Below are 25,999 nucleotides of genomic sequence, written 5' to 3'. Positions count from 1 at the left end.
CGCGTCGCCGCCCGGAAGAGCGCCGGCGCCTCACTTCCGCCGCGCCAGCGGCCGTGCATGCGCAGGGCGGGGTGCCGGCTGGGGGAGGGGCGGTGCGCGTGCGCGGTGCCGCAGGCCTCGGAACGGATTTCGGTTGTCGCGCTAACAGAGGGCTGGCGGCGGCGGCAGTGCCTGTCCCTGGGTGGTCTGGACCCCGGCGCGGCGCTCAGCCGTCCCCACGTGGCCGTTTCCGCGGAGGCTGGTGCTCGGGGGCTCCCGGGGCTGGACCGCACGGCGGGAGGAGCGGGTCGTGTGCTCGGAGCGCCGGGGGGCCCGCAGTGTCCGTCTTTTTAACGAGTTGGTTGTTACTGAAAGACTGAAGAGGTTAATTGTAGAAACCGAGTTTTGTAGCTTCTGTAGAAAAGTCAGATCTGTCAGCATTGGACCCAGAAGACCGCGTGTCACCCATCACCTAGAGCTGCTCCCTCAGGTAAGACACCACCACTCGCCTGATCCCTTGGCTCGTTTGTGTGCCCGGCTGCTTCCTGTAGGTCCTGGTGTGGAGTGTTCATCCCCAAACTGAGGACTGGAGCCGAAAGCCCCAGACAGCATCTTAACCCGCCTAGAATTTCAAGCTACTAAAAATATCTTTCCAGACGGGCTAACGTGCGTTATCCTTATACTAAAGCAGCTTCGTTCATGCAGTGCTTTACTGCTTGCAGTATCTTTTTATGTATTCGCCTTAATGAGCCTAGATTATTTTGGAGAACGCACAGTATAGTTAATCCCGCACCCCACACCCCGCCTTTGGGTGCAAAATGTGCTCAGCAGTGTCATTACCTGGCCAGGTGGCCAGGGTCTTGTTGCTACAGCTAGTGGTACAGCTAGAAGTCCACACAAGTTACGTGGCTTTTTCAGCCGGTGTGTTCGTCTGGTAAATGGAATACAAGGATTGGGGGCTCAGGAAAGAGCCCAGGCTGTATTTGGTTGTCCCTAGCATGTAGGTGGTAGTTGACTTGGAAGAGCGCACCAAGGGGACACCGCAGTTAGAAAGAGGGTACAGTCTTCAGAGGGGAGGAGCAGCCAGGGAAGCAGGAATAAAACGTAAGAGAGGGCTTCCCTGGTGGCGCAGTGGTGGAGAGTCCGCCTGACGATGCAGGGGACGCGGGTTCGTGCCCCGGTCCGGGAGGATCCCACATGCCACGGAGCGGCTAGCCCCATGAGCCATGGCCGCTGAGCCTGCGTGCCCAGAGCCTGTGCTCCGCAACGGGAGAGGCCACAGCAGTGAGAGGCCGGCGTACTGCAAAAAAAAAACAACAACTAAGAGAGCTTTATGTCACCGGGCCAAAGAAAGATGTTGGGGAAGGTGGTGGTAATTAAAAGTGTCAAATGTCATTTAAAAGTAGGAAAAGTAGGAAAAGATGTGTGTTGGATTTAGCAACAATGAGATCTTTGGTGACCTTGCCAAGAATAAATTGTTTCATTGGAAACTCTCCATTACCCTGAGTGGAAGAGTAAAGAAGTGGAGAGAGAGATGGTAAGTGGAGGTAACTCAGTAAGTTTGGCTATGGAGAAGAAAGTGTGGGAGCTAGAGTTATGATGGATGTTGAGAGGTTATAGGATAGGAGATCGCTGAGCAGCCTCCAGCTGATGGAAGGGGGCCAGTCAGTGTCTGCTGGGAAAGAAGGGACAGGTGCAAAGTGGTCCCCTAGACGGTAGGAGGGAATGCCATCCAGAGCATAGGAAGTGTTCACTTTGGATGTAAGAAAATCGCTTTTCATCGTAAAAGGAAGGGAGGAAGGTGGGTTGTAGTTGCAGGTAACTTTATGTGTTTATTGGACTGAAAGCAAAGGAATTCTCTGTTTTCTTCTGTTTTCACTGTGAATAAGGAGAAGAAAACGTCTCCCGAAAATGGGAAGGGAGGTAAGAAAACTAAGATTTGAGCAGTGTGGGAAAGATCTAAAATAGCTTTTGTGGAAAACCTAGTGAATAACTCACTAGAAAGCATGATGTAGTCCAGGGCTCGTCTGACTTTGGAGGTTGTGGGTTTATTCTGGTATGACCTACATTTGCGTGGAGGTTTTTAATAGTGTAATTACTTTGGAGACGAGAGTCTATTCAGGCTTTGTGTTTCATACTGATGGAGCACTTTTTATACTGACACTGCACTAGGTGCTATAGTAACACCATCTTAATCCAGATCTGTGTCTCCAGATCACACTTCCCTCCTGAACTCTTAGACATTTGTTCTTAGGTATCTCTCATATACATGAGATAGCTCATGTATACGTGTCATATATATATATATATATGTGTCTAAAACTGAATTTATAGTCTTCATCGCCAAACCTGTCCCTTTGTAGTAAATTTCATAACAAAAGACTATAATCAGAAGTTAAGAAGATTATTTTATAATGATGAAAGGGTGAATTCATGAAAAGACATAACAATCCTAAACAGTTCTGCCCCTGATAATAAAGCTTTTAAATACATGAAGCAAAAACTAGTAGTAGTGCAGGAAAGAGAGACAAACCCACAACTGTAGTTGGAGATTTCAATACTTCTTTCTCAGATGATGATAGAACAAATACCCAGAAAATGACCAAGCGTATGGTAGAGTTGAATGACACCAGCAACCTGATTTAATGGACATTTGCAGAATACACGTTACCAAATATATAAACAACATTTACCAAGATGGATCATATTCTGGGCAAATAGGTTTTCTGACCACAGTGGAATTAAGCTAGATATCAATAGCATATCTCTGGAAAATCATCCAAATGTTTGAGAACTGACTGACTCACTTTTAAATTACCCATAGGTCAAAGGAGAAATCAAAAGGGAAATTAAAATTTTGAACTAAATGAAAATGCAGCATTTCAAAATTTGTGGCTAAAACACTACTAGAAGATAGGTCTCAAATCATTCATCTTAATAAACTAGAAAAATAAGAGCAAATGAAACTCAAAGTAAGTACAAAAAGGGAAATAATAAATACCAGCAGAAATCAATGAAATAGAAGACAAAAACAATAGAGAAAATCAATGAAACCAAAAGCTGAGTCTTTGAGAAGATAAATAAAAAAGAGAAATTTCTGGCCAGGTTGAACAAAGAAAAAAAGGGTTAACAATATCATGAATGAAGGTGATGACATCATTGCCAAAAGGGTAATCGGAGAACATGAACAACTTTATGCCAATAAATTCAACGACTTGCACTAAAGGAACAAATTCCTTGGAAGACAATACCAAAACTCACTCCAGAAGAAATAGATAACCTAGATAGCTCTATAACTATTAAAGCATTGAATTTGTAGTTAAAAACTTTTCCTAAAAGAAAATTCCATACCTAGATGGCTTTACTGGGAATTCTACCAAACTAAAGAAGAAATAATACCAATTCTATATAGATTCTTAAAATTGAAAGAAGGAAATATGAATGCCAGCTCATTCTATAAGGATAGCATTATTCTAATGCCGAAGTTTGACACAGGCATTACAAGAAAAGAAAACTGCAGACTAATGTTCCTCATGACAAAGATATAAAAATTCTTTTAAAACATTTTTTAGCAAACTGAATCCAATACTATATAAAAAGGATAATACAACATAACCAAGTGAGGTTCATCTTAGGATTGCAAAGTTGGCTTTGTATTAAAAAATGGATCAATGTAATTTACAGTATTACAGTGAAGAAGAAAACCAAATCAGTCATCTCAGTAGACATAGAAAAAGCATTTGACGGGGACGTCCCTGGTGGTCCAGTGGTTGACTCCACACTACCACTCCAGGGAGCACGGGTTTGATCCCTGATGGGGGAACTAAGATCCCACATGCTGACCGGCACAGACGAAAAAAAAATTCAAAAAAAGAAAAAGCATTTGACAAAATCCAGCATCGATTTCCTGATTTAAAAAAAAAAAAAATCTTTCAGCAAACTAGGAATAAAATGAAAACTTCCTCAACATAATAAGGGCATCTATGAAAAGCCTATAGCTGACCTATGGAATGATGAAAGACTGGATTTTTTTTTCCCTCCAAGATTGGGAACAAGTCTCTGGTCTCACCATTTCTATTCAACATTGTACTAGAAATTCTAGCCAATGTAATGAGGCAAGAAAAAGAAATTAGGGGCTTCCCTGGTGGCGCAGTGGTTGAGAATCTGCCAGCTAATGCAGGGGACACAGGTTCGAGCCCTGGTCTGGGAGGATCCCACATGCCGTGGAGCAGCTAGGCCCATGAGCCACAGCTACTGAGCCTGCACGTCTGGAGCCTGTGCTCCGCAACGAGAGGCTGCGACAGTGAGAGGCCTGCGCACCGCCATGAAGAGTGGCACCCGCTCGCTGCAACTAGAGAAAGCCCTTGCACACAAACGAAGACCCAACACAGCCAAAAATAAATAAATAAATAAATAAATGTATTTTTTAAAAAAAGATGAGCTAGTTAATTTCCATCCCACTACCTTCACTCACTGAGTCCTCTGCCTTTAAAAAAAAAAGAAAGAAATGAAAAGCTTACTTATTGAAAAGGAATAAGGAAGATTGTTTATTTGAAGATCACGTGATCTTTGGGGAGCTAAGATCCCACATGACTCGCAGCCAAAACACCAAAACATAAAACAGAAGCAATATTGGAACAGATTTAATAAAGACTTTAAAAATGGTCCACATCAAAAAAAATCTTAGGAAAAAAAATGTCTCCAGGCATTGCAAATGTCCCTTGAGGGGCAAAATTGCCCTCAGTTGAGAATCATTGTTCTAGGTTAAAAAATGCATGGAAACTACAGAAAGAGCTACTAGAACTAGTGACTTTAGCAGGGTTGCAGGATACAAGGTTAATATGCAAAATAAATAAAAAGTTATTGCATATTTCTAAATAACTAGCAACAAATATTGGAAGCTGAAATTAGGAAAAAAACCACTATTTACAGGAGCATCAAAAGATACCAAATCTTTGGGATAAATCTGAAATAGATGTGCAAGACTTATAACTGAAAACTAAAAAGGTTTGCTCAGAGACACTAAAGACCTTAATAAGTGGAAAGGTACACAGTATTCATTAATTTAGAAAATTCAGGATCGTTAGGACATCAAATTAATCTATAGATTCAATGCCATTCCAATTAAAATCCCAGCAGACTTTTTTTAAATTGACACACTGATTTTAAAATTCATTTGGAACTGCGAAAGAGCTAGAATAGCCAAAGCAAGTTTGAACAAGGACAGATTTTTATGACTTATACTATCTAATTTCAGTACTCCAAATAGTGCTCCAAATAGTGTGGTGTTGGCATAAAGGTGTAAGTAGATCAGTGGAACAGAATAAAAAGTCCAGAAATTGGCCCATGAGTATAAATATGTTCAATTGATTGTGAATAAGGAATAAAGGTAATTGGAGAAAGGATAGTCTTTTCAACAAACGGTGCTGGAAGAATTGGATATCCATATGTTTAAAAAAAGAATGTTAATCCATACATTGCATCATATATGAAAAAACTCATAAAACTTCTAGAAAACAATCTGTGAGAGTTTCTGATATGACACCAAAGTACAATCCATAAAAAATAGATAAACAGGCTTCCCTGGTGGCGCAGTGGTTGAGAATCCGCCTGCCAATGCAGGGGACCTGGGTTCCAGCCCTGGTCCAGGAAGATCCCACATGCCGTGGAGCAGCTAAGACTGTGAGCCACAACTACTGAGCCTGCATGCTGCAACTACGGAAGCCTGCGTGCCGGTGGTCTGCAGCAAGAGAAGCCACTGCAACGAGAAGCCTGCGCACTGCAATGAAGAGTAGCCCCCGCTCGCTGCAACTAGAGAAAACCTGCGCACAGCAACAAAGACCCAACACAGCCAAAAATAAATAAAATAAATAAATTTTAAAAAATAGATAAACAGGACTTCATCAAACTTAAGAACTTCAAAATACATTGTTGCAGGTGTGCTTCAGTAGGTGAATGGATAAACTGTGGTGCATCTATAAAATGGAGTATTATACAATAATAAATAGAAATGAGCTACAAGCCACAAAAAGACATGGAGGACCTTAGAAGCATGTCACCAAGTGAGAGAAGCCAGTCTGAAAATGACACATACTGTTAGATTCCAACTGCATGACATTCTGGAAAAGGCAAAACTGGAGACAGCGGAAAGGTCCATGGTTGCTAGGCGTTTCAGGGGGAGGGAGGGATGAATAGGGGGAGCACAGGGGATTCTTAGGGCTGTGAAATCGTTCCGTATGGTACTACAGTGGTGAATACAAGTCATGCATTTGTCAGCACCCGTAGAACTACAACACGATGTGTCAGTGTGTCAGTGTTGGCTCACTAACTGCCACACTAATGTAAGATGTTAATGGTGGGGAAGAGGGCGGGGGGAATGAACAGGTATATGGGAGTTCTCTGTACTTTCCCTTTGATTATTCTGCAGACCTAAAACTGCTAAAAGAAAAATAGTCTGTTGATTTAAATATATATGTGTGTGTATATATATACACATAAATATATAAATATATATATACACACACATAAATATATAAATATATATACACACATAAACATAAATGTATATATACACACATAAATATATAAATATATATATGTACACACATAAATATATAAATATATACACACATGAATATATAAATATATATACACACACATAAATATATAAATATATACACACATAAATATATAAATATATATACACACACATAAACATATAAATATATACACACATAAATATATATATACACACATAAATATATAAATATATACACACATAAATATATACACACATAAATATATATATACACACATAAATATATATATACACACATAAATATATATACACATAAATATATATATATATATTTTTTTTACATGTTGAGAGAATGAAAAGACAGCCCATACTGGGAGAAAATATCTGCTAATGGACTTGTATACGGAATATAATACATATATATGTTTATATGTATGTATGTAAAGAAAAGTACACAATCGCTGCATAATCTTCCCAATAATTTCCCCGCTCCTGAAGGAGCTTACAAGGCTCTTTGTGATTTAGTCCCGCCTTATACTTCAGGTACACCTCCCAGTTTGAGCCTGTGCTCCAGCCTTATCAAACTCCTTGCACATCGATGCACACCGAGCTCTCACTATTAGACACACACACGTACACACAGAGTCATTATTTGTCTTTCAATCATCCTCACAGCATTATTTGAGAATTAGAAGAAACAGGACATATAAAGTACTTGGAACAATGCTTGGTACTTAGTAAATGTTGGACAGATGTCACATGTTGTTCTCATTGTCATTTGTCATAAATATCTCCAGACAGCACTCGGGCATTTCCCATTCTGAGCTTTCCCAGACTGAGCCTGCCCAGGACACCTCTGCCCCACCACACCCTGAGGCGTAGCCAGCACCCTGCGTGGCTCTGCAGGGTCACGAGCCTTCAGTTACCTCCTCTCTGTTATAGGAATTTTCAACTCCCTCTTCCTGCCATCGGAATTTAACAATTCTTCAGTCTCTTCCATCTTAAGAAAAATTATTTCTCAACTCCACTCCTCGACCTTCAGTCTTGTGTTCTTTCATTCATCACCATGAGTCTTAAAAACTCGTGTGTGATGAAGGTTAGGTGTAGCTGACATGTTTTTGAACACTTATGTGCCAGGTGCTCTTTTTTTAGCCATGTAAAATGCACGTAACAAAATTTACCATCTTAACCCTTTTTGAGAGCACAGTTCAGGGGCATTAAGTACATTCACGTTGCTGTGCAGCCGTCACCATCATCCATCCACAGAACTCTTCATCTTGCAAAGCTGAAACTCTGGTCCTATTAAGCAGTAACTCCCACCTCTCCCCCCAGCTCCTGCCAACCACCCTTCTACTTTCTTTCCTTATGAACTTGACTCCTAGGGACCTCATATAAGTGGGATCAGACAGTATTTATCCTTTTGTGCCTGGCTTATTTCACTTAGCATAGTGTCCTCAAGATTCAACCATGTCATAACATGTGAGAATGTCTTTCCTTTTTAAGGTTGGATAATATTTCATTGTAGATGGAGATGCCACATTTTCGTTAGATGTTCATCTGTAGATGAACACTGGCGTTGCTTCCACCTCTTGGCTATTGCAAACAATGCTGCTGTGATCATTGGTGTACAAATATCTCTTCGAGTTTCTGCTTTCCATTCCTTTGAGTATATACCGAGAAGTGGAATTGCTGGATCCTATGTTAATTCTCTGCTTAATTTTTTGAGGACCCTCCATACTGTTTTGCACAGCAGCCGCACCATTTACATTCCCGCCCGGCAGTGCACAGGGGCTCCGTTTTCTCCACGGTCTCACCAAGAGTTGCTGTTGTCCATCATTTACTTGTATTATGGCCACATCCTGGAGGGTGACTGTCTCGTGGTTTTGATTTGCTTTTCCCTAACGCAACCCAGTAATGCTGAACATCTTTTCATGTGCTTATTGGCTACTAGGATATCTTCTGTGGAGAAATGTCTTTTCACATCCTTTGCCCATTTTTTGAATCGGGTTGTCTTTTTACTGTTGCGTTGTAAGAGTTCTGTATATATTTCGGATGCTAGAGTCTTACTAGATACATGACTTGCAAATATTTTCTCCCATTCTATGGATTGTCTTTCACTTTCTTAATAGTGTCCTTTGAAGCACAAAAGGTAAAATTTCGATGAACTCCAATTTATTTTTTGTCGTTGCTTGTGCTTTTGGTGTTGTATTTAAGAACTCTTTGCCAAATATGAGGCCATGAAGATTTTCTCCAATGTTTTAGCTCTTACATTTAGGTCTTTGATCCATTTTTAGTTAATTTTTGTATGTGGCATGAGGTAGTATCTAAATTCATTCTTTTGCATGTGGATATCCAGTTGTCCCAGCAATATTTGTTGAAAAGACTATTCTTTCCCCATTGAATGGCTTTGACACCCTATTGCAAATCAGTTAAACATAAATGTAGTGGTTTACTTCTGAACTGTCAGTTCTCTTCCCTTGATCTGTATGTCTGTCTGTGTGCCGATACTGCACTGACTTGATTACCATAGCTTTTGCACTAAGTTTTGAAATTGAGAAGTGTGAGTCCTCGGGTTTGTTCTTTTTCAAGATTGTTTTGGCTACTCCTTAAATAGCCAGGGGTTCCTTAAATTTCCATATGAATTTTAGGGTCAGCTTGTAAATTTCTACATGGAAGGCAGCTGGAATTTTGATAGGGATTGCGTTGAATCTGTAGATCAATTTGGGAAGTATTGCCATGTTAACAATATTAAATTTTCTAATCCATGAATAGAGGATGTCTTTTCACTCATTGAGGTCTTCTTTAATCTCTTTCAACAATGTTTTGTACTCCTTTTTTTTAAAAGATTATTTACTATCTATTTATTTAATTAATTTATTTTTGGCTGCATCAGGTCTTAGTTGCGGCACGCGGGATCTTCATTGAGGCATGCAGGATCTTTCCTTGCAGTGCGCGGGCTCTTTGTTGTGGTGCACGGGCTTCTCTCTAGTTGTGGCGTGCAGGTTTTCTCCTCTCTAGTTGTGGCGCGCAGGCTCCAGGGCACGTGGGCTCTGTAGTTGTGGCACATGGGCTCCAGAGCGTGTGAGCTCTGTAGTTTGTGGCACGCGGGCTCTAGTTGAGGCACGTGAGCTCAGTAGTTGTGGCGCGCAAGCTTAGTTGCCCCGTGGCATGTGGGATCTTAGTTCCCTGACCAGGGATTGAACCCGTGTTCCCTGCATTGTAAGGCGGATTCTTTTTCACTGGACCACCAGGGGAGTCCCTGTACTCCTTTGTTAAATTTGTTCCTAAGTATTTTTGATACTATTGTAAATGTAATTGTTTTGTTAAATTTATTCTCAGATTGGTTATTGCTAGTGAATAGCAATGCACTTATTTTATATATTGATCTCATTTCCTGCAAACTTGCTGAACTCATTTATTAGTTCTAATAGTTTTCTTGTGTGGATTCCTTAGGATTTTCTATATACAGAATCACATCATCTGCAAATAGAGACAGTTTTACTTCTTTCTTTCCAGGCTCTATGCCTTCTGTTTCATTGTCTTGCATAGTTGCCATGGTTAGAACCCCGAGCAGTGTTGCATAGATGTGCTGAGAGCAGACATCCTCGTCTTGTCACTGATCTGAGGCGGGTAGTTTTCAGTCTTTCACCATTGAGTGTGATATTAGCCCTGTATCAGGTTGAGGAAATTTCCTTCCATTCCTATTTTGTTGAATAGTTTTTATCATGAAGAGGTGTTATATTTTGTCAAATGCTTTTTCTGCATTTATTAAGATGATAGTTTTTGTCTTTTTTCTATTGATATGGTGTGTTCCAGTAATTGATTTTTAAATTTTAAACCAACCTTACGTTCCTGGAATAAAACTTAGCATGGTATATAATTCTTTTTATATGTTGCAGAATCTATTTGTCAACATTTTGTTGAGGATTTTTGTGTCTATATTTGATATTTACTGACTTATTAAAACTAAAATTTAATTGAAAGAAACTTAAACATACAAAAAGTATAGAAAGCAATGTGATGGACATCTGCTTCCCCAAATTAACCCGTGCCTAAAGAAACACATTAGCTTTTGTCTTATTTTTGTCGGGATGGTCTTCTTTTCCCTTCACCCCTCTGCCTGCTCTTCTCAGCTCCTCTCTCTCCCTCCCTTCTGTAAAGTAAAGTATTAAGTTTAAGGACTTCCCTGGTGCTCCAGTGGTTAAGAATCTGCCTTCCAGTGCAGGGGATGCGGGTCCGATCCCCAGTCAGGGAACTAAGATCCCACATGCCACGGGGCAATGAAGCTGGTGCACTCTAGAGCCTGTGTGCCACAACTACTGAGCCCATGTGCCACAACTAGAGAGCCTGTGCACTGCAACGAGAGATCCCTCATGCTGCAGCTAAGACCTGATGCAGCCCAATAAATAAATATTTTTTAAAAAATTAAAAGAAAAAAGTATTAAGTTTAGTGCTGGCGAAGATGAGGAAGTCCCCTTCAGGCTGCCTCTCCCGCTGATTACAGGTAAAAACTCTGGACAAAATATTAAAAGAAAAAGTGTGCAAAAGGCAATAGGTTGGAAACGGCAGTTGGAACTTGAATCAGTGACCACAGGTGTGAGTTTTCCATTTTTTCACTCTTCCTCCTCGTGGCTTTGACCCTAGGCCAGTTCCCAGTTGTGGGCCTGGGCAGTGAGGGCTGCTGTACCCCATCTTTCTGCCTGTAGCAACTATGAAAGGGGCCCAACAAGCAGGGGCATGTGAGAGAGAGGCAAAGGAACTAGAATAATCCAAACAGTTTTGGAAAAAAAAAGAGTTGGAGGACTCTAGCAGATATCAAGACTTACTATGAAGCTATAATCAAGGCACTGTGAAACTGGCAAAGGATAAATGCATAGTCAGTGGGACAGAATGGACACTCCCCAGATGGGCCCACACAAATGTGGTCTGTTAGTTTTTGACCAGGGTGTGTGCAAAGGCAATTCAGTGGAGAAGGGACAGTTTTTTCAACAAGAAGTGTTGGAAAAACCAGACGTCCATCTGCAAGAAAGGGAAACTTGACGATACTTTGTATGTTATATAAAAATTAACTCAAAATTGATCGTAGATCAAAAGTAAAACCTCAAACTTTAAAACTTCTAAAAGAAACCAGAAAATCTTTGTGCTCTTGGGTTAAGCAAAGCATTGTTAGATATGACATCAAGGGAATGATCCGTAAATGAAAAGGTGGCGAGTTGGAATTCATCCAGATATAAAGATTGTTGTTGTTTTTTAATGTGGACCATCTCCAAGGTCTCTGCTGAATTTGTCACAATGCTGCCCCTGCTTTACGTCTGGTTTCTTGGCCTTGAGTCACATGGGATCCCAGCTCCCCAACCAGGGACTGAACCCGCACCCCGCGCGTTGGAAGGTGAAGTCTCAACCGCTGGACTACCAGGGAAGTCCCGTCAGAGTTTAAAACTGCCATTCTTCTGAAGAGGTAAGAGAAGGAAAGACAAGCCGCAAAACTGCGAGGAAATGCCTGCGAATTACATATCTAACACCGAACTTCTAACCACGATGTGGAAGGAACTCTCAAAATTCAGTAAGAATACAAATAACTCCTCAAAAAAGTGAACAAAAGATTCTAGCAGACACTTTGCCATAAAAGACGTGCAGTTTAAAAGTAGGCATGTGAGAATACCCAGCTGGTCGATACGAAAGTGCAAATTAAACCACAGAGAGGCAGCACATCTCTCGGCACAGCTATAATTAGAAATTCATTAAACAGGGGCTTCCCTGGTGGCGCAGTGGTTGAGAGTCCGCCTGCCGATGCAGGGGACACGGGTTCGTGCCCCGGTCCGGGAGGATCCCACATGCCGCGGAGCGGCTGGGCCCGTGAGCCATGGCCACTGAGCCTGCGCGTCCGGAGCCCGTGCCCCGCTACGGGAGAGGCCACAACAGTGAGAGGCCTGCGTACTGCAAAAAAAAAAAAAAAATCATTAAATTTTGAAAAGACCCTCCAAGCCAAGTGCTGTCGAGGGTAGGAGCAGATGCGGCTCTCACACACTGCTGGTGGGAACGCAGAGCGCTGCGGCTGCTTTGGTAAATGGTGTGGCAGATAAAGGCGACCCGTACTTACTAAATGACCCAGCAGACCCCTTCTGAGGTATTCGCCCAAGAGAACTAAAACAGGTTTACACAAATACCTGTGTGTACATCTTTATAGTGTCTTTATTCTCAACTGCTAAAACCGTGAATGGCCTGTTCCCCAGCTGGTGGGTGTATAAGCAGGTGCGTTCATGCAGTACAATTAACTACACAGCAGCAAAAGACATGTTCCTGATACTCCCGAGACATGGGCACATCGCAGATGCACTGTGCTGAGTAGAGGAAGCCAGGCTCCAGAGGTTCTCTGGGTACAAGGCCATTTACAGGACGATCGGGAAAGGGCAAAACGACAGTGACCGAAGACACAAGCGGTGGCCAGGGTTTGGGTCGAGGAAGGCCTGCCCACAAAGGCGCTGCTCGGGGACAGAACTGCTTTGTGGTGGGGCCATGGTTACACGCCTCATGCATTTGTCTAAATCTCAGCGCTGGCACCAGAAGGAGTGATTCTTCCTGTGTGTAAACTTTAGAAAGTGGGTCCGGTGAGAGAGAAATTAGAGCTACAGATGAGAGCTAGAGCCGCATCCGCACCCGCCCTCCACCCCTCCCGCCTGGGTCACCGCAGTGCTGTCCTGTGTGTGTTACTGTGCTCTCACTGGTGTGTGTGTACATCGGTGGTGCGACACGACGTGCGTCTTTCTGCGCTCGATCCATCCCTCAGCGTTGTGCCTCTGCGTGTATGCATGTAGGTGGTTTCTTCTGTTGGCATTTGCTGTCTCAGTCTGCTCTGGCTGCCACGACAGAATGCCACGGGCTGGGACCTTAGACAACAGGACTTCATTTCTCACAGTCCTGGAGGCTGGAAGTCCCAGATCAGGGTGGCAGCCAGTTCAGTTTCCCGTGAGGCCATGTCCCGGCCTGCCGACACACAGCAGAGGGAGGGAGCACGCCGGTCCCCTCCTGTCAGGGCACCGATCCCATCCTGGGACCCACCCTCCCAGCCTCCTCTAACCTAGTCACCTCCAGAGGCCCCACCTTCTATCCCATCCCCCGGGGTGGGGCTCGACACGCGACACGTGCATATTCGGGACACAGACAGTCCACAGCCCTTGGTAGCAGCTCCCTTAGTGGTTAATAATGTGCCGCCTGTCAGTCAGAACGTGTGTGGCTTTCAGTGTCGAGGTGAACTGCTCCGCGAGGCCCGCAGTCCCCACCTCGTGTGCACCCTGGGGCTGGCCGCCTAGGGGTGGGCGCCGCAGCCCTGACCAGCTGCTGAGTGGTCTCCCGGTGGCTGAGGTGCCCTGCGCCCCCTGCCAGCTTCTGCATCCCCCACGCCCTTGCCGCCTGTGCAAAGCTGACCTCTCATCGGCGCCCTTTGCACCTCCCGGGCTGCTGCGTATCTTGTACGTGTATCGGCACTTTGTCCTTCCTGTCCGGAAGTCCCCGTTAGCCTCCCTTCTGCACTCTGGGGGCGGGGTTCTGGTTTTGTCTTGTCCTGGGAGGCTCGGCTGTTAGTTTTGACATCCAGCCACCCCTCGGAGCTCCTCCGCCTCACTCTCCCCCGCCCTCAGGCTCCTGGCGCTTTGCCAGGGTCGGCAGCGTCCTCTTCAGGGTGAAGACCAGGGCGCCCTTTCGTTTCCAGTCTTCCCTCTCAGGGGGTTTACCACTCGGGCCACCCGTCCGAGGGAGCCCTGGCGTCCTGCACTCCGGACCCCCTCCAGCTCCGTCCCGGGCACCTCGGCGCAGTGCTTCCCGCACGCCACCGCGGGGCATCCCGTCCTCTCTGATAGCATTTGCGGGTGACTCCAGCCCCGACCTCTCTCCCGACCTCTCGATGCTGGCCCTCTGCCCAGGCAAGCTCCGTGGCAGAGGACGCGTGCTGCCCTTCAGCAAGGAGCCTGGTGCCTCCCAGCGGCCACGGCCTGCCCCCCTGGGGTTCCCACTGCGGGGCCCCGACTCCATTCCCAGGAGGCACTGGCATCTCTTCTGCCCGGAGCCCCGTCAGCCGGCACCTCGCTTGTCTTCCCAGCCCACCTCTGATACTGAGTTGTCCAGGGAGCTCTGCCGTGGGGGCTTCGCTGGCGGTGCCCGACCAGTCCCCCAGGCCGCCTGCCAACAGGAGGAGCGAGAGCGCCCTCCAGTGGGGCAGCAGCCGGGGCAGCTGGCTTTCCACGCAGAACTTTGATTCCCCCAAAGGTCGCATCATGGCTGGGATGCAGGGTGCAGTGGGAGCAGGGACACGGTGGTGTCTGGTTGGGGTCGAGGGTGTCACGCCCGGAGCACCCACCGTACGTGCCGTGTGCCTCCGCTTGCCTCTCCTGTCCCTAGAGGGGACACGGTCGCAGGGTGTGTCTCCCAGGTCACAGGCCCCTCTTCTAGAAGGCTGGCTGGGAGAGGAGAACAGGGCAGAGGAAGCAGCGGCAGGGCCCCTCTGCCCAGCCCCGCCCAGCCTGTGTCACGGCCCCCAGGAGCACCCCACGGGCTCAGACCTGTGCTTCTTCCCAGGCACCACGATGTCTGGGCCCCAGACCCCAGAGCCGGCCCTAGGTGGGCGGGGAGCCTCCTCCACGGGCTCACAGGACGAGGACACGGCTGACGGGATCCAGAGCTCGCATCGCATGCTCAGCTTCAGCGACGCGCTTCTGTCCATCATTGCCACCGTAATGGTCCGTGCGGGCCCCGCGGCCACTGGGGGTGTGGGGAGGAGCCGCCCAGCACTGGCCTGCGCCCCCGGCACGTGGCGTCCAGGGAGCAGTCGGTGCCCAGCCCAAGAAGTGTTCCCGGGTTCGTGTTGTGTCTGTTCTCCTAGATCCTGCCTGTGACCCACACGGAGATCTCCCCGGAACAGGTACTTGGGAACAGTCTGCAGTGTCTGGTGTGCGGGCGAGGGTCCAGGAGGCTCAGGCCCTGAGCTCGAGGCCGGGCTCCACTCGGGCGTACCCGGCTGGGAGGGCCAGGCCATCCGCCACGTCCCCCAGTGATGCCATCCAGCCCCGGTGCCCTCGCGCTGAGCCCTGAGCAATGCAGGAGCGCCTGGAGGCTGGCGCGGACTGTGCCGGCAGGCGTCGCGGGGAAGCTCCCTGGGCTCTCTGTCGCGCTGGCGTGCCTCTCAGAGCAGGTGCTTGGGGGCAGAGGGCGGCCGGCCTGCTGGGCGTGGGCCTGCGCCACGAGCAGGGAGGTGAGTGGGAAACGAGGTTTCTGTAAAGCAGAGTTTCCATGGCTAGTCAATTTGGAATATTTCCATTTTATAAGTAAAATGGCCACACGTCGCAGCACCTCAGAAACCGGACGTGATTCCGGGAGACGTTCGGAGTTCGTGGGCGTGTGTGCGCGCGAGCACGGGTCTCTGGGCCCCTCACGTCGAGTGGGTGTCACCTCTGGGCTCCAGGATGCGCAGTGCTGGCCCAGGACGTGTGGCCGTGGTCTGGCTGCAGCCCAACCAGCACACTTAGCCTGGACACTGCCGGGAGTCATCTGCGGGAGGTGATATCGCTACTTCTCGTAGCGTTTGGATGAGAATTAAACAGAAATGATGGTCGAGCCTGACCTTGGCAACTGGCACCTGGCACGGTGAGCAAAGGGCCCCGTGCGGCTTCCTCTGCTCCGGGGCACCCCCCCCAAAGGGGGCCTGGGGGCTGCGCTCCGGCCAAGCTCAGGAAAGCCGTGTGCCCACCGGGGGCCTCGACGCTCTCCTGGCTGTGCCTGCCCCAGAGCCTTCTGGGGACCTCGGTGCCACCAGGCTCAGAACAGGGTGGTGGGTGTGCACGTGAGATGCGGGAGGGGATGGGATGCGCGGGCCTGGAGCTCCTTGCCTCTCTGCGGTCGGGGTCGTGACCTCTGTTGACCCACGAGAGGGCTCTGAGCCAGAAGGTTCCGCGGAGGCGGGGAGACCCCTTCAGGGAAGGCGCTGAGGATGGTCCTGACATGAAGGAGAAGGTTCATCAAGGCCAGAGGGACCCAGGGATCTGGAAGCGGTGCTGCCCATGTGGTCTCAGAGGAGCAGCAGACACGGGCAAGGTTGCATTTGGAGTTTTTGCTGACGAAGCGTAAACCCTCTCCCGGCCTGGAGCCAGCTTCCTGCGCAGCCCGCACCTGGCGTCCAGACACCGCGGCCCTCTCGCCAGGCCTCGCAGTTGCTTCGGGATCGCTTACCCGGCGACGCCGTGACTTCGTGCGGCCGCACGGCCTGTGGCCACCCTGCCAGGATCCCAGGAGAGGCTCGACGGAGACCTCTCTGCCTCCAGAGCTGGCATTTCTGGGGGCCTGCCATGTTGGGAAGATGGGGGGCCTCCGCAGGGGCCTCAGGGACAGCCCGGGACTGAGGCTGAGCCTTGGTGGGGGGAGGCGAGGGCTCCCAGGTACTTCTCCGGCCCCCCAGGGCCTGGCGCCCGGGGGCGGGGCCGCCGGCTGCCGTGGGTGAATCTGCGTCTGATGGTGACGCTCTTCTGTTCCAGGAGTTTGACAAGAGTGTCCAGAAACTTCTAGCGACGAGGATCGCTGTGTACCTGATGACCTTCCTCATCGTGACCGTGGCCTGGGCGGCACACACGAGGTACGGGCAGGCTGGGGCCTGTTTCTGGGCTGGCAGCCACATCTTTGTGGCTGGCTGGGTGTGTGCCCAGCAGGTGTGGCCTCGCCCTGGCCGAGGGTCAGGGTGGCAGTGGGGGTGCACTCGGCGCTGATGAGCTGTCCTCGGGGTAGATGGCGGCCCCGCCCTCTGGGGCTGAGTCACGAGGGGTCACGTTAGTGGGCTGCCCCTCCCCTCCCCTCCCCCGGCCCCCCCTGCTGGGTCAAGCCTCTGCTTTCTCCTCTGCACACGGCAGCAACAGGGCTTACACCCCAGGCCCGGGACGATGAACGGGGTGCTGGGTGCAGCGCTGCTCGGGCCGCCGTGAGCCCGGGCAGGGCAAGGGCAGGGCTGTGGGTTGCCCACCTCTGCTGCACTGTGACACACGTGCTGTGCACGGCCCCTCCGTCCTGATCCCTGGACTCTGGTGAGGAGGCTGGGGCCTCGGGACACACACTCCAGGGCCCGAGCTCTCTGTTAAGGAGGAAAAGGTTCCTTAGGACCCAAGGGGGACAGGGCCCCAGAGCTGTGGGCGTCACCTGAGCCCCCGACGGGGCGCAAGGACCAGGAGGACCCCCGGAGGTGGGTGGGGATGGGCTGGGTGCTGGCTTCTCGGTTACAGAACGCCCCCCAGCAGTGCAGACCTCCCCAGTTGGGGGAGAAGGCCACATCCTCGTGGGTCAGAACCCTGGGGGGGACCGTGTGGGGGCCGGGGAGGGGCCGGGGCCTCGGGAGCTCTGCCTGCTTCCGGCCTCCGTTTTCAGGCTTCTGTCCGCGTCTTTCCGTCTCGGTGTGAGACCGTCTCTGTCGTATGAGTGTCTGTGTTTGATGCCGTTAGAACCATGTTTACTGACAGCATGACTTTTCCTGTTTTCCTTAAATTGTTGAGATTGTTCCAGGTTGTTGGGAAGATAGACGATACGCTTGCCCTGCTTAACCTGGTGAGTTTGTCCTTTGGTTTCTGCCTTGCTCAGCTCCCCGGGGGGTGCCCCGGGTGTGCGGGCTGGGCCGCGCCCACTCCCAGGGCCCCCGCACGCCGCCCTCAGCACCCCTCCCCCCTCCCTCCCTCCCCCCAGGCCTGCATGATGAGCATCACCTTCCTGCCGTTCACGGTGAGTCCCAGGGACTTCCGCCCCCTCCTCCACCTGGGCGTCCAGCCTGCCCTCCTGCACAGGAGGGCTCTGCCCCTAAGGTGCTCCCTTCTCAGAAGCTCTCAGGCCACTGGGAGGCCCAGGGCCTGGACCACGGGGTTGCAGAGAGGAGAGAATTTTCCTGGGGAAGGGCCGACCCTGGGTTTCCAGGCTGGACGGAGTGGGGAGGCTTCCAGGGCCCCAGGCGGGGCTGTCGGGGGCAGAGACCAGCCTGGCCTCCAGGGGCGCAGTGAGGGGCGCCCTCTCCATGCTCCCTGAGGCTCTCGGCTCCCGCCTGAACCCTGGAGCCCACGGCCTCCTGGCCGACCTGGGCTCGTCCCCAGCACGTGACCCCTCCGTCTCCTCACCCCGCAGCTCCCTCTGGTTCTGACAGAGAGCGGGGCTCTGGGTACGTAGCCCATCGCGGAGAACTGGGGTCTGGGGAGTCTATGAATCTGATAAGCGCACAGCTTTAAAGGCTTCCAGCACTGGGCGGGATGGCTCTGTGAGAGAGACGCCTCCAGGGCTCGGGCCGTCCCACCCAAGACGGCTCTGCTGCTGAGCGGCGGAGCCCAGCTGATGCACGGGGCTCACGGGCCCTGGGGCCCTGCGGTCCTGATTCTGGGATTTTTTCTGGCTGCAGTTTTCCTTGATGGTGGCCTTCCCCGAGGTGCCTTTGGGCATCCTCCTGTTTTGTGTGTGTGTGATGGCCGTCGGGGCCGTGCAGGTAGGACACCGGCGCCCTGCCCCCACACCCCGTCCTCGTGGAGCAGAAGATGTAGCGCGTGTGGGGCCGCCCGTGGCGGGAGCCGTGCAGACGCCACCTGCCACGCAGCGCCTGCCACGGGGCACCCGCGTGGGCCGCGGCAGGGCAAAGCCAGAGACGCTCGGGGCCTGGGCTTCCTGTGCTGACGGGGAGAGAGAGTGAAATGGGGCCGCCGGCACCCTCAGGCGGGGCTCTGTGAGACCCGCACCCGACCCCCAGAGCAGAGCGAGGGCTCCCGTCCACTCTGCGCCCCCAGAACATCCTGCAGCGAGCCCCACCCGAGACCCCGCTCGCACCCTGCAGCCTGCCTCTCCCGCAGGCGCTGATCGTGGTCTACGCCTTCCACTGCCCCCACCTGCTGAGCCCCCAGATCGAGCGCTCGGCCCACCGGGCCCTTTACCGGCAGCACATCCTGGGCATCGTTCTCCGGGGCCCGGCGCTGTGCTTGGCTGCGGCCGGCTTCTCCCTCTTCTTCTACCCAGTGGTGAGTCGGGGTGGGGGCGCCGGGGGGTTGTGCGGGGGGCCCACCGGGGGGCTGCTCTGCGGGGAGGAGCCCGCGTGGGCAAACACGGCGCACGCCCTGTAGGCCCGGGAGGCCGCGTGCCTTCTAAAGACGTGCGTGCATAGGAACGTGAGCCGCCAGAAGAGAGAGAAAGTGGAGAAGGAAACTCCAGAGCAGGAGAGACTGGAGTGGAGAAGAGGGAGGTGCAGGCGAGGGTGGAGCTGGGCGAGGGCCGGGCGGACGCACCCCCAGCGTCCAGGGAGAGACGGCGGCCGCGCGGGCAGAGCCGTGCGGGACTCTGTCCACGGCGCCCTCGAGCCTGCAGGTCGTGCTTTTCTTTTTTAAATTTACTTATTTATTTATTTACTTCTTTTTAGTGGAGCGTAGTTGCCTTACACTGTTGTGTTAGTTTCTGCTGTACAGCAAAGTGAATCAGCTCTACGTACACATACATCCCCTCTGTTTTGGATTTTCTTCCCATTTAGGTCACGGCAGAGCATTGAGTAGGGTTCCCTGTAGGTTCTCGTTAGTTCCGTTTCATACGTGGTAGCAACAGTGTATACGGAGGGTCCGCCCTGGCCGAGCTGCCGGCGCTGAGCCACAGCTGAGTCGACAGGTATATTGTTCTGGTGCAGGTTCCCTCATCCAGGAAGGGGAAGGGAAACCCTAGTGAGCCGCCGTCCCAGAGCTGCTTGTAGAAGCTGGATGCGCAGCTCCTGCCTTTAATTAACTGAGCTCTAGTGAGGTAAAGTGAATCTCTACACCCAGAGCATCGTAAGACGTGTGAAAAAATGAACGGTTAACGTTACTTTAAACATCTAGTAAGTGTTTTAAGAGAATTCAAGTTTAAAACAAACAGGATGGCAAGGCCTGCAGAGCCGCACCCTGGAGGATGGAGCTGGGGGCTGGGGTCCAGTGTCCAGGGCGCCCCAGGTCAGGCCACGGGTGGGTAAAGGGGAGGGTGGACGTTGCCGTGTGAGGTGGGGCCGGGCCTCGGGCTTCTACTCGGTCCCCTCGCCGTACAGTGTCTGCGCCTCTTGGGTGGGCCCCGCTCCTCTCGGGCGGGAGGGATGCTGCGGGGGCCCTCGGGGTCAGGCGGGGTGTCCCAGGGTGGGGCTGGCGATGGGGAGGCACAGAGAGACAGCAGGGCAGGACTGAGGGGCCCACTGCGTCCGGGCTTCCGGTGGGACAGCCCCTCCTGGCTCTGGGGACAAGGTCAGGGGCTGAGGGGCGGTGAGGGTCGTCGCGTGGAGGACGGAGGGCACAGCTGGGATGTGGTACGTGTGGCCTGGGTCAGGAGAAGCAGGCAGAGCTGAGGCCCACGGGGGCCGTGCCCACTGGTCGGGCCTGGACACTGGCCCCGGGAAGCCCTGGGGCAGGCAGACAGGGCCCCGCGCGCTGCCGGGGACCGCGATGAGCCTGCGCAGTGGCCACACCCTCACGGGACGACAGTGGTGGGAGGCAGGCGCTGGGCCGCCACACTGGGGAGAGGAGAGTCCTCGGTGGGGCTGGGGGGTCTGCGGCCTCGGAGGGAGCGGTCGGTCGTTTCTCTGTGCTGCGTTTTTTGCCCCTTCCTCTCCATCCCTCCCACTCCTTCCCCACAGTGGGGGTCTGACCCCTCGTCCCCTGTGAGACGAGGCATGTCAGAGCCTCCTGGCCCCCAGGCCCACCCCCTGCAGCCTCCCCACGAGCCCACGGCCATCCTTCCAGGCGTCCTCACCAGCCCCTTCCCTCACGTGGGACGCTGTGCGGGGTCCACCTTCCAGGGCCAGCCACTGCTCACTGCCCTGGCCCAGGTCGTCCTGACCTCCCTCTGGACCACCTCCTCCACTGGTGACACTCGGGGCCCAGGGCCTCCCATGCCAGCTTCCTGTGCCGGCTGCTCCCAGGACTCGCGCTCCTCCACACCTGGGCAGGTCCCCGTGGCCATTTAGATCTCCCCCCGCCCCGGAACTCAGGCTCCCCCTCGGGCTGTTCTGTTCCCTCCTGCCCCGCAGCGCACGTGCACACACACAACACACGCCGATCCTGCATGGCCACCGTCGCCCCCCGGGGCCTCTGCACTCACCTGCCAGGCACCTGGGACACTCCACCCCCTCGGTGTGTGTGTGTTGAGTGACGTGTATGGTGTGGTCTTCTGACGTGTGGAGACTGGAGGTCGTAAGCAGAGCTGTGATGCCGGCCGCCCCCCGTCTGTCCCCGAGGTGCCCGTCGTCTCCTGAGTCCCCTCACCAGGCCAGGTGCCAGGTGACCTTGAAGCATGACCGTGAAGGACGGGGTGGAAGCCCTTCGCTGAGAGGGGCCACCGGCCAAGGCGACAGGGCTGGGCGAGGAGCTTTCTGCGGCGACCTGGGGCCCGGGAGCACGCCTGTCCCGTCAGCCTCCCTGTTTAAAATAACTGGGTGTCCACGTAGCAAAAAATTGACCACTGTGACCATTTTATCTGCGGCGTGCAGCTCGGCGGCATTGACCGCCGACGTCGCCGTGCCTCACCTCCCTCTGGTTCTGGGACTTTTCATTCCCCCGAGACAGAAACCCTGAGCCCGTGAGCAGCCACTCCCTGTCTCCCCACCCTCAGTCCTGGGAAACTCGAGTCTGCTTTCTGTGTGTAGGGGTTTGCTTATCCTGGTTCCTTCATATAAGTGGAATTATGAAACAGGGGGCTTCTACGTCTGGCTTCTTTCACTCGGCATGTTTTCAAGTGCATCCACGTCGCCGGTGTCAGGATTCCCTTCCTCTTCATTAGCCGGTGGTACCCCACTGTGTGGATGGGCCCCGTCACCCACCCACGGACACTCGGTGGCTGCTGTGAGCATGGGTGTGCCCGGAAGTGGACTTGCCGGGTCCTGTGGCGATTCCCTGTTTAGTTTCTGAGGAACCTCCCGACAGTTCTCCAGCAGCTGCGCCATTTCCGTTCCCACCGACGGCGCACAGGGCTCCAGCCCCACCCCACCCCAGCACGGCTGCTCCCTGTTCCCGCTGGGAGCGTCCCGAGGTGTGCGCTGCTCTCCTCGTGGTTGTGACTGGCGTTTCCCCGAGTGTTAGTGGTACTGAGCGCCTCCCCACACGTGTCGGGGCCGCGTCTCTTCTTCGGAGAAATGTCAGTTCAAGTCCGTGGCCCATTTCTCAGTTGGGTTATTTGTCTCCGTCGTGGAGCTGTCGGGGTTCCTTATGAAGCCTGGATAGTAACCCTTACCAGGCGTGTGGTCTGCAAACATCTCCTGTTCTGTGCGATGTCTCTTCACCCCCCGGTAATGCTCTTCTACGCCCAGAAGCTTGCTGTCTTGATGGCGGCTGACTCACCTGTTTTGCCTCCTGTTGCTCGGGCTGCAGTCCCTTCCGGGCGGGCAGCTTTGGGCTGGGATTCCTGGCTGGGCCCCCCAGTGGAGGCGCCGCGCGCCCTGACGTGCCCTGTGCCCTGACGTGCCCTGTGCCCTGACGTGCCCTGTGCCCTGTCTCATGCAGTCGTACCTGCTGATGGCGACAGTCATCTTCCTGCCCTACGTCAGCAAGGTCGCCGGCTGGTGCAGAGCCAGGCTTGTGGGTAGGTGCCAGGCAGGGCTGGAGTGTGGGGTGCTGGGGCTGCCGCCGGGGCGTGCAGAACACGGGCCGGGCAGGCGGCGTCCCTGCGGGGCCTCCTAGCTGGCCCGAGGCCCTGAGGGCTTGGCTGCCCCTCCCACAGGCCCCAGGGAGCCCCCGGCTCACAGCCTGGAGATCTTCACCTTTGACCTGCACGAGCCGCTCAGCAAGGAAAGGGTGGAGGCCTTCAGCGACGGGGTCTACGCCATTGTGGCCACGCTGCTCATCCTGGACATCTGGTGAGGACCCGCCGGGCCAAGACTCCTCTGCCAGCCCCACAAAGGCGCCGAGGTCTCCCGGCCCACCCTCCCCAAGGGGCTCCCACCTGAGAAGGGCCCGGTCCTCGTCCTTCCCAGAGCTGCGCACGCAGGGCGGGCGGCCCAGGCTCCCCGCGTCCCTCTCCTGCTCCGAGCCCGCCTCTTCCCTTCGCTCCTGCGCTTCTGCTCGGCCAGGCAGCCTCTGCGGTCTGTCACAGTTCCAACCTTAGCTGTTGTCATTTTATTTCTGTTTTATCTGCTGCTTTTTCAAGTCTTCCGTCTTTTCTTTAAAGCCTTTTATTCCTTGGTCGTACTTCAGCACGTTCTTATTTTGTTAACGTTAAAATGCTCTGATTTTATGTTCTGTAACTGATCACCTAAGGTCTTTTTTTCCTTAATATAAATTTATTTATTTATTTTTGGCTGCGTTGGGTCTTCGTTGCTGCGCGCGGGCTTTCTCTAGTTGCAGCGAGTGGGGGCTACTCTTCGTTGTGCTGCACGGGCTTCTCATTGCAGTGGCTTCTCTCATTGCGGAGCACGGGCTCCAGGCGCGCAGGCTTCAGTAGTTGTGGCACGTGGGCTCAGTAGTTGTGGCTCGCGGGCTCTAGAGCACAGGTTCAGTAGTGTGGCACACGGGCTTAGTTGCTCTGTGGCATGTGGGATCTTCCCAGACCAGGGCTCAAACCCGTGTCCCCTGCATTGGCAGGCGGATTCTTAACCACTGCGCCACCAGGGAAGTCCCTCACCTAAGGTCTTGATGCTCCTAAATTTCTCTTAGTAGCTTTTCCCTACTGTAATTTGTGAATTTTTAAAAATTGGGAGCAAATGTCCATTGGCACCAATCTCTGAGACCTAGACCTAAGGTTCTGGGGTGATCTGGCTTTGCTTCTGCCCTGCAGCCAGGCCATGCTGGCTTGGGTCCCCTGCTGGGTGGTAGCAAGGAGCCAGCTGTGGCTGGGAACCCCGGGGGGTGGGGGCAGTCAGGGTTCTTTCCTCCACCCAGAGCCACAGCCCCGAGGACCCAGGTGGGGATCCCCGGGAAGCCCCCAGGCTCTGTCTCCCGCCCCCAGCCCCACCAGCACACGTGGAGCCGCCATCGTGGGCACAGAGGTGTATCTGGGCTGCGTGGCTGCAGGGCGGCAGCGCCATGACCTCAGTGGGGAGAAGCCTGGGCCGGATGTGCCTTAGAATCGCTCCTTAAAATAAAGTTCTGCCCAGGAACCTGAGGACCTCGGAGGCAAAGCCCTTCAGGTCTGTGGGACCGCTCCCGAAGTGGACGGGCCGCTGCAGGACGGTGGGCAGGCCTCAGGAGCACCCACCCGTGGGCGCCAGAGGGGCTGCGGGCTCAGGGCCCCGTGCCGCTCACCAGCCCAGGGTCCGGTGGGCAGGGCTGCGGTCAGCCAAGGAAACACAGGCTGCAGTTGAACTTGAACTTCAGGTGAACGGCGATGCATGTGTGAACACAGGTGCGCGCAGTCTTAGTGTATGCCGTCCGTTCATCTGAAGTTCAAGTGTGCGGGGGGCCGGCAGCCCGCGCAGGGGCTGGGACGGGGTGGGGGCAGGCAGCCCGGAACGGACGCCCGAGGTGGGGCCGCTGCAGATGCTGTGTATCTCACCCCTCAGTGAGGACAACGTCCCGGACTCCAAGGACGTGAAGGCGAAGTTCCACGGCAGCCTAGTGGCGGCACTGGGCGCGTCTGGGCCGCACTTCCTGGCCTACTTCGGCTCCTTCGCCACGGTGGGCCTGCTCTGGTTCGCCCACCACTCGCTCTTCCTGCACATCCGCAAGGCCACGCAGCCCATGGGCCTGCTCAACACGCTCTCGCTGGCCTTCGTGGGCGGGCTGCCCCTGGCCTATCAGCAGACGTCGGCCTTCGCGAGGCGACCCCACGACGAGCTGGAGAGCGTACGAGTCAGCTGCGCCATCATCTTCTTCGCCAGCATCTTCCAGTTCGCCATCTGGACCACGGCGCTGCTGCAGGGGGGGGAGACGCTGCAGCCCTCGGTGCGGTTCGGGGGCCGGGAGCACGCGTTCATGTTCGCCAAGCTCGTGCTCTACCCCTGTGCCAGCCTGCTGGCCTTCGCCTGCACCTGCGTGCTCAGCAGCTTCAGCACGGCCATCTTCCACGCCATGCAGATCGCCGTGCCCTTCACCTTCCTCCTGCTGCGGCTTCTGGTGCGCTTGGCACTGGCCGGCCTGCGGGGCCTGCGGGGTCTGGCCCGGCCCACACACACCCGGCCGGTGCCTGGGGCCACGGACGATGCGCAGTCCCCGCTCCTCCCTGCTCCCTGCTAGTGTGGCCCCGGTCCCCTGCCTGAGGTCCAAGTGTCCGGCTGGTGGCCCGGCCTCGGGTTTGGTTTTCCTTGTGAAGTTTCATGCTCTACCTCAGCCCCTCAGATTGTCTTCCACTGTTGCAGACAAGAGTCTCGCAGGAGTGTCACTGTGTCCCACGTGCCTGTTGTCTGCCTCGACCGAGTGGAGATGAGCCGCGGGGGGGCCGCAGGCAGCGGGTGGTTCCGGGGCAGCTGGGGCCGCAGCCCCGTGGTGGGTGTGGGTGTGCGATGTGGCCTGGTCCTCAACAGGCAGCACGTCCCGCGGGCAGAGGGCCCTGGCA

The 25,999-nt window shown here is 53.1% G+C and overlaps 1 protein-coding gene across 2 annotated transcripts; it reads left to right on the top strand.

The window, feature by feature from the left end:
• The first annotated feature begins 91 nt into the window (after positions 1–91).
• On the top strand, positions 92–25,830 carry TMEM175 (transmembrane protein 175). 2 transcript variants are annotated; one of them, XM_027104005.1, is made up of 11 exons: positions 93–469; positions 15,089–15,249; positions 15,393–15,431; positions 17,038–17,135; positions 18,040–18,091; positions 18,227–18,262; positions 18,924–19,007; positions 19,366–19,530; positions 23,014–23,092; positions 23,231–23,366; positions 25,008–25,830. In XM_027104005.1, exons 2-11 carry the CDS (start codon positions 15,097–15,099, stop codon positions 25,678–25,680), a joined length of 1,515 nt encoding a protein of 504 aa, XP_026959806.1. In that variant the 5' UTR covers positions 93–469; positions 15,089–15,096; the 3' UTR covers positions 25,681–25,830. The 2 variants fall into 2 exon arrangements, with proteins under 2 accessions (XP_026959807.1, XP_026959806.1); XM_027104006.1 differs by lacking the exon at positions 18,227–18,262 and having other exon boundaries at positions 92–469.
• Positions 25,831–25,999: the final 169 nt, after the last annotated feature.

This window comes from Aethalodelphis obliquidens, unplaced genomic scaffold (genome assembly GCF_003676395.1).
Source record: "Aethalodelphis obliquidens isolate GAN/ISIS:26980383/991018 unplaced genomic scaffold, ASM367639v1 scaffold6, whole genome shotgun sequence".
In the NCBI taxonomy this organism is placed as follows: domain Eukaryota; kingdom Metazoa; phylum Chordata; class Mammalia; order Artiodactyla; family Delphinidae; genus Aethalodelphis; species Aethalodelphis obliquidens.
This window is presented reverse-complemented; position numbering and strand designations above follow the sequence as displayed.